The sequence below is a fragment of the Salvelinus fontinalis genome, chromosome 14 (genome assembly GCF_029448725.1).
Source record: "Salvelinus fontinalis isolate EN_2023a chromosome 14, ASM2944872v1, whole genome shotgun sequence".
NCBI lineage: Eukaryota > Metazoa > Chordata > Actinopteri > Salmoniformes > Salmonidae > Salvelinus > Salvelinus fontinalis.
The window spans coordinates 25,371,496-25,380,189 of NC_074678.1; the positions used below are offsets into that span (position 1 = coordinate 25,371,496).

The window sequence follows — 8,694 nt, forward strand, 5'->3', positions numbered from 1 at the left end:
CACATAGCCATTGCTCTCTCTCTCTCTCTCTCTCTCTCTCAAGCCATACTTTATTGCGTAAAGATCGCTATAAACCCACTCACCTTGTCCCCAGTCTCTGTTACGAGGACAAGGGAGTGACTGAGAATGCCTTTTTGTTTATGAATGAGGATGTGTACTGTAGTGTGCCCATTTGGACAACGTTATGAATATTTAATGTGATTTGTTCTGACCATAGTTCTTGTGTGTTTTGCTTGTTTTAGTGTTGGTCAGGACGTTATCTGGGTGGGCAGTCTATGTTGTGTGTCTAGTTTGTCTGTTTCTGTGTTCGGCCTAATATGGTTCTCAATCAGAGGCAGCTGTCAATCGTTGTCCCTGATTGGGAATCATATATAGGTGGCTTGTTTTGTGTTGGGGATTTGTGGGTGGTTGTTTCCTGTCTCTGTGTTTTCTCTGCACCAGATAGGGCTGTATCGGTAAGCCACATTTGTTATTTTGTATTTGTTTAGTGTTCAGTATTTTCGTAATTAAAATCATGTTGAACACGAGCTACGCTGCGTCTTGGTCCGATCTTTGCTACACCTCCTCTTCTCATGAAGAGAGGGAAGGCTGCCGTTACATTATGAATGGAATGGATGTGTTTTAAGGACACAGTACACATGGATTATTGAGGATGCCTTGTTACATATTAAATTAATGGGAAGGTAGTCAGTAGTTTGGCAATTGGACCTCCTTCAGGACCACGTTATCATTAATGAATGTGTTTTAAATCAGAAGAAAAGAAGCCATGAACAGATGAATGAAGGAAACAAGATACATTTTTCAGAGAACTTCAGTGAAGTAATTAAGTATTTCAAACACAAGCCTCTAAACAACATTGGGTTTGACTCTGGTATTTTCCTGGAGCAAGAGTTATGAACGATCAGAAAATGAATGAGAGAAAGACAGAGAGAAAGAAAGAGTGAATGAAAGAGAGACCAGCCAAACCCCACTTCTCATGCATCTCAAAGACTTCGTCCATGGTTCAACATCATCATCATCGTCAAAAAAGCACTGAGACCAGGTGAAAGCATTGCACTGACCTCCAGTCAACTACTGATGACATCAAACAGTTTAATCACATTGATCAGACAGACCATTATCATTACCATCTCTAACAGACGCCACAGAGAAATAAAATGACAACACAAATCACTGCAACAGAGCTTTTATGGAGCATTAAACTAGTTGAGACCTCACTAACCTAAACCCTTGCCAGGAGGACCACGTGCCTTGGAAGGAAGGTGTTGGGACATGAATCAAACAAACTCCATCAACAATAGTTCCTCTCTTCCTCTTTCTCTTCATAAAGGAAGACAAAGATAGTATAAGATGATACTTTATTGATCCCTGCAGGGTGATGTTATTTCAGCAGACAGTATATCAGACACACTCAGTACATAAAGACAACATAAGGAGTTGTAAAGAGTCCGTCTTTCTTTTTTATGTCCCAGGTCATCCTTCTCAGGTCTAATGCTGGGGGACTGATTTAAATGTTGCACCGGGGGACTGATTTACTTATGGCGCCAGGGACTGATTTAGGCTTGGCACGCTGGAGACAGTAGGTAGTAAAGATGGTTGGGCAGATAGTGACCCAGGCAGTGTGTGTGTGTGTGTGTGTGTGTGTGTGTGTGTGTGTGTGTGTGTGTGTGTGTGTGTGTGTGTGTGTGTGTGTGTGTGTGTGTGTGTGTGTGTGTGTGTGTGTGTGTGTGTGTGTGTGTGTGTGTGTAAGGAGCTACATCATTAACGCAGCAGTGATTTCTGTCCAGAGGTTAGGGGAAAATGTGGTCTAAACTCCACTAATTACACACACACACACACACACACACACACACACACACACACACACACACACACACACACACACACACACACACACACACACACACACACACACACACAGAGCTAGAGGTACACTGGGACTTTATGAGAGATAGCAGTACTAGATGGTATAGTTATAAGGATAAAATACATTCTGTGTCATGTTTAATGCAATGACACTGGGCATACAAAAGGATTTTATGAGAATGGATAGACTCTAGTTTTATTGTTACAGTATAGTTGAGTGGGATGGGTTACAGACAGTTATTCTAAAATACAGTAACTATTTGGTCTGAAAGGGTGGTGCTGTATATTGTGAACAGGTAACCATTTTAACCCAAATCAGGAATAAGAAATCAAAGCTGTTCATCATTCATCAGTTTAATCTAAATATAGACATAGCCAAGTGTCCCAGTGCCCCAGATATACAGTAAGACCACAACACTGTCCTCTGCGTGTGGCACCATTGAAGAGAAGACCACCCAGATGTACTGTCTGAGCTCTTCTACCATGGGCATCTATGGCAGGTGGGTCGTGACTAATTACTTTGGGCTGCCTACTTTAGTCAGGCTAAAGACCCTGGCCGTCTCCACTTGGTGGGTCCTGAGAAAACTCCTAAATCTTTAGGTGGGCCATGCGGTATAGTTAAATTGTTTGGGAACCACAGGCTAATATAATCACAGTGTTTTACTGGGTGTCTAGGTAAATAAAAGTCTGTGTTTGTGTAGACTACCCTGCCCAGGTATCCTGTTTTAACCATCGCAGCATATACTGTGGGGGGTGGGCAACATTGAGAGGACCACCGTCAAGAGCCACCACACACCACACACTGCATACCGGTGTGTGAACAGGAGTGTGTCTTTGTTAAAAGGTCTGTCATGTTATACCTAAAACAGGAGGTGATTTTCCACAGGTGAGTGTATGCTGTGTGCGTGCATCCACTGATGAGATTTTTTAGTATCTCAACTGGATTATGACACTTCAAACAAATGAAAAACAGTATCTCCACTTCAGGTCTCTCCGATAGAAAGCAATATGGGTGTTTGTGTATGTTGTGATGTATGTTATGATTGTTAAACATACAGTTGAAGTCGGAAGTTTACATGCACCTTAGCCAATGTCACGCCCTGACCATAGTTTGCTTTGTATGTTTTATGTTTTGTTTGGTCAGGGTGTGATCTGAGTGGGCATTCTATGTTGTATGTCTGGTCTGTCTATTTCTATGTGTTTGGCCTGATATGGTTCTCAATCAGAGACAGGTGTTTTGCGTTGTCTCTGATTGGGAAGCATATTTAGGTAGCCTGTTTTGTATTGTGGGTTGTGGGTGATTGTCTATGTGTAGTGTTTAGTGTCAGCACTATTTGTTATTTAGCTTCACGGTCATCGTTTCTTGTTTTTGTATTCGTTTCGCAAAGTGTTCTCTTTCTATTAAAAACAAGATGAACGCATACCACGCTGCATATTGGTCCTCCGATCCTTCAAACTTTTCCTCCTCAGGCGAGGAGGAGGAAGACAGCCGTGACAGCCAAATACATTTAAATTCAGTTTTTCACAATTCCTGACATTTAATCAGAGTAAAAATGCCCAGTCCTCGGTCAGTTCGGATCATCAATTTATTTTAGGAATGTGAAATGTCAGAATAATAGTAGAGAGAATGATTTATTTCAGCTTTTATTTCTTTCATCACATTCCCAGTGGGTCAGAAGTTAACATACACTCAATTAGTATTTGGTAGCATTGCCTTTAAATTGTTTAACTTGGGTCAAACATTTCGGGTAGCCTTCCACAAGCTTCCCACAATAAGTTGGGTGAATTTTGGCCCATTCCTCCTGAGAGAGCTGGTGTAACTGAGTCAGGTTTGTAGGCCTCCTTGCTCCCAAACGCTTTTTAAATTCTGCCCACCAATTATCTATAGGATTGAGGTCAGGGCTTTGTGATGGCCACTCCAATACCTTGACTTTGTTGTCCTTAAGCCATTTTTCCACAACTTTGGAAGTATGCTTGGGGTCATTGTCCATTTGGAAGACCCATTTGCGACCAAGCTTTAACTTCTTGACTGATGTCTTGAGATGTTGCTTCAATATATCCACATAATTTTCTCTTCTCATGATGCCATCTATTTTGTGAAGTGCACCAGTCCCTCCTGCAGCAAAGCACACCCACAACATGATGCTGCCACCCCGTGCTTCACGGTTGGGATGGTGTTCTTTGGCTTGCAAGCCTCCCCTTTTTTCCTCCAAACATAACGATGGTCATTATGGCCAAACAGTTATATTTTTGTTTCATCAGACCAGAGGACATTTCTCCAAAAAGTACGATCTTTGTCCCCATGTGCAGTTGCAAACCATATTCTGGCTTCTTTATAGCGAGTTTGGAGCAGTGGCTTGTTCCTTGCTGAGCGGCCTTTCAGGTTATGTCGATATAAGACTTGTTTTACTGTGGATATAGATACTTTTTTACCTTTTTCTTCCAGCATCTTCACAAGGTCCTTTGCTGTTGTTCTGGGATTGATTTGCACTTTTTCGCACCAAAGTACGTTAATCTCTAGGAGACAGAACGCGTCTCCTTCCTGAGCGGTATGACGGCTGCGTGGTCCCATGGTGTTTATACTTGCATACTATTGTTTGTACAGATGAACATGGTACCTTCAGGCATTTGGAAATTGCTCCCAAGAATGAACCAGACTTGTGTTGGTCTACAATTTTTGGGATTTATTTTGATTTTCCCATGATGTCAAGCGAAGAGGCACTGAGTTTGAAGGTAGGCCTTGAAATACATCCACAGGTACACCTCCAATTGACTCAAATTATGTCAATTAGCCTACCAGAAGCTTCTAAAGCCATGACATCATTTTCGGGAATTTTCCAAGCTGTTTAAAGGCAGTCAACTTAGTGTATGTCAACTTCTGACCAACTGGAATTGATACAGTGAATTATAAGTGAAATAATCTGTCTGTAAACAATTGTTGGAAAAATTACTTGTGTCATGCACAAAGTAGATGTCCTAACCGACTTGCCAACACTATATTGTTAACATTAAATTTGTGGAGTGGTTGATACACTTAGGTTGGAGTCATTAAAACTAGTTTATGTAAACTTCCAACTTCAACTGAATCATGTCATCTGCAGGTTCATGTTTTCATGGATCCCAGGACTCCTAAAAAACAGCGGTGATTATTGCTGAGTGGACTATCCTGGTTAAATAAAGGCCTGCCCTTGGCCAATAAATAAACACAGTAGTGAATGGATATAATTCCTCTCAATGTCCTGAAACAGACACACAGATACAGATAAAACGTCTAATAAGTGATGTCCTGTATAACTTCATAAGCAAATGTTAGTCTATTATTCATTCAATCAAACAATGACATTCATCAGGACAATTATTCAAACACATCATTATTTGCATCATGGATAATAAAACAGTAACACATTACCTCAGGGCTGATCATGCAAAGTTTCTGGAGGCAGAGAAAGTCTGTCTGGCAGATAATAATTTTAATCTTTATAAAAACGTATGGGGAGTATATTTTCTGTGGAATAATACATAATGCAGCATAGACCTATATATTGGATAACATACATCTATGAATTGTACATATCAAGGGGATTTTCCAAACACACACTGTCTATCCCGCCACTACTGTCTGTGAGCGCTAAGCCGCGGGGAACCAGATATTCAAAAACCACACGTCATTCCACAATGCACCGCGTCCCTTCTCTTGCAGCATTACCTCATCCCATCAGCCAACGCGAGAACGAGAATCTTCTGGGTGGTCGTCTAGGCAACGCGCCTTATCTGGCAACAGGGAACGCCCCGCGAACGCCTGCAACCAATGGAAGACTCCAGAGGTGACATCATGTCTATTTTTAGAGAGACAGTGGCTGCTGATAAGCTTTGCCTCCACGCTGGAAGAGTCAGTATACACACAGAGAGCTAGAGAGGCGCGCTTTGAGCAGGAATGCTGTTGAACTATAAGAACTTATAGCACTTACCGCGTCTCATTCAAAGACTGTCAAAAAACTGTGGACAGAAGCGAAAGAACGAATTTGAAGAATGTATACAGCGTTCTGAGTCAGACTATCCGTGCAGCTGAACAGAATACTTTTTCTCCGGACAAGGAGTGCGCTTACAAGTTAGAAGTCTGTGTACGGGACACGATTTTATTCCAGAGACTCTTAGCTCGGCTTCGGGGGTTGAAGGCATTGTCTGACACATTATGACACATTTCTCAGAGTTTTACAACGGAAAGAACGAGAGAGAGGTGACCGAAACACACATATCTTCTGTTTGAGTAGCCTACTAGAGACATTTCAAACTGAGTGTTTGGTTTATATTCTATGTCTACCAAGATGGAAACTACTTTCTACGACGACTCGCATAATGCTTTCTCCCAGCATCAGAACGCGGGGTACGGATACAACCCCAAAGCTCTGAAACACAGCATGACACTGAACCTGGCTGATCCAACCATCACACTCAAACCTCACCTCCAGGCTAAAGCCAGCGATATCCTCACCTCTCCGGATGTGCAGCTCCTCAAACTTGCCTCCCCAGAGTTGGAGCGACTCATCATTCAGTCCAGCAACGGCCTGATCACCACCACACCTACCCCGACGCAGTTCCTCTGCCCGAGGAACGTGACTGATGAGCAGGAGGGCTTTGCCGAGGGGTTCGTTAGAGCTCTGGCGGAGCTCCATCATCAACACGTCTTGCCCAACGCACCTGGGGTCCCAGTCACCTCCACCGGGCAGACAAGAATCAACAACTCGACCACACTCCCACCTGTTTGCTCCGTGGCTGGGAACACTGTTTATAACAACGTAGCCATGCGCTCTGAGTCACCTGTCTACGAAAACTTGAACACTTTCACCCCGGCTGTCACCACCAACTCAGCCCCGGGTTACACCACCTCAGTGCCGGCTATGAGCTTCCCCTCTGCCCCGCCTCAGCTCCCCATCTATGGGCAGCAGTCTCACCCCCACCCCAGGCTCACAGCCCTGAAAGAGGAGCCCCAGACGGTACCTGAGATGCTCGGGGAGACCCCTCCACTCTCTCCCATCGACATGGAGAATCAGGAGAGGATCAAAGCCGAGAGGAAGCGCATGAGGAACCGCGTCGCCGCTTCCAAGTGCAGGAAGCGGAAGCTAGAGCGCATCTCCCGGCTGGAGGACAAGGTGAAGAACCTGAAGACTCAGAACTCCGACCTGGCTTCCACAGCCAACATGCTGAGGGAACAGGTAGCCCAGCTCAAACAGAAGGTGATGAACCATGTCAACAGCGGCTGTCAACTCATGCTGACGCAGCAGCTCCAGACCTTCTGAAGAGGAGAGGACACTTGGGGAAGAATAGAGAAAGAGTTTGAACGAAAAGGACAGATCGTTTATAAGTGACTGGATGGCTGTTCCGTGGCTCCGTGGCATTGTGACAGGTAGAATGGGACAGTAACAGCACGAGAATGGTGGGAGGGAACCGTGACTGGCTGGCTGCCTCTAACCGGGTGCTTCGCGCGCCACCGTTGCGCACAGGAGTTGGGGCCCCGGACAGAGCAGAGCGTGTGAAGGAAAAGAAACAGCAACAAACAGGACAAACGGGTGTTTTGTTTCGTGTTGTTTTTATTGACTGGATATTTGTTGGCGTTGACCAAGCTGTGCTTTTATGAATGGACCTTCGTGATGATTCAGTATTAGAAAAAACAAAGACAGTAGATTTTAAAACTTCCTGGCGCTGAAGGAGAAGGCGTGTAGCCTAGTCTAAACAGATGAAAACGTTTAACAAAAGCTGCCTAACTTTTGAGTTACAATGTATTGTTTATTCTTAATTGTATTGAATTAAGTTAGAAAAAAGCTTAGTTACTTGTTTTTTTCTGAAGTTATTTAATGGGGTTCCACTCATTGTTATTAGTTGTAAATAAGATCGACTTGGAGTACTTACATTTACAATTTGTAATAAGATACAATATAATTTTGTATGTTCATTTTCTGAGCACTTCAGAAAGAAATCAATATTTAAGAAATGTAATAAAACATATGTGAACTGAATACGATGCTTCTGTGTGTGTTGTGAAATGATGTGTATTGTGTGTGTACACTGAAACATGTTGCAACATGTTAAGAGAGCAGCAAGTTATCTGTACCATGAATGCCTTATTGATCCTGAGATTAGTGATGGAGTTTCACAGTCAATGACCCTTTATCTCTCTACAACACACTAGTTAGACATTGCTGTGGGACTGAGTAATCTGGTCCTAGGCCTGTGGTTATAGGTTCAACCTCTACAGCAGGGATGTAGGCCAGGAATGCCTTATTGATCCTGAGGTTAGTGATTGAGTTTCAGTCAATGACCCTTCTATCTCTAGTGTAGATTCGAGTGCAACATGAGTGGGCCACCTAACACCTCAGCTCCACTTGAGTCTCACCATCTAACAAGGTAAAAGGAACACAGATACTCTGTATGTTATGAAGTGGACTACATTCACAGGCCTCCAGGGCAAATGCTTCTGACACACTGCTATGGTTGAGGGACCTATAAAGTAAATCATGATTATAACTTCAATTACTCAATCATAATACATTGTCAATTCTTTCTAAAGTTATTTTTAATGCATTGCAGCCAAAGTGTTTAGTAAATTCATAGCACAGCTGAATTGTGTGTAGTGGAACATGTTCTGTCCCTATATTGTATCATAAACTTAACTTCCTGTTGCCCTGGTCAACATGACTATAGGGTTGCTCACACAGCATTACAAGCATGATCACTGTAAACAACAATAACACCAGAGGAATAAGCGACAGGAAGAAACATGGTGGTAACTAATGTAAACAAATATATTTACAAACAAAACATTTGAGCATA

At 43.0% G+C, this 8,694-nt stretch overlaps 1 protein-coding gene across 1 annotated transcript; it reads left to right on the plus strand.

Moving 5' to 3' along the window:
* The first annotated feature begins 5,749 nt into the window (after positions 1-5,749).
* Positions 5,750-7,880, plus strand: LOC129869687 (transcription factor Jun-like). Its single transcript, XM_055861040.1, has one exon. It carries the CDS (start codon positions 6,180-6,182, stop codon positions 7,161-7,163), a length of 984 nt encoding a protein of 327 aa, XP_055717015.1. The 5' UTR covers positions 5,750-6,179; the 3' UTR covers positions 7,164-7,880.
* The last annotated feature ends 814 nt before the right edge of the window (positions 7,881-8,694 follow it).

Bases quoted from the DNA above. Each gene is read 5' to 3' on its own strand.
- LOC129869687 (XM_055861040.1), top strand. From the start codon at position 6,180: ATGTCTACCAAGATGGAAACTACTTTCTACGACGACTCGCATAATGCT.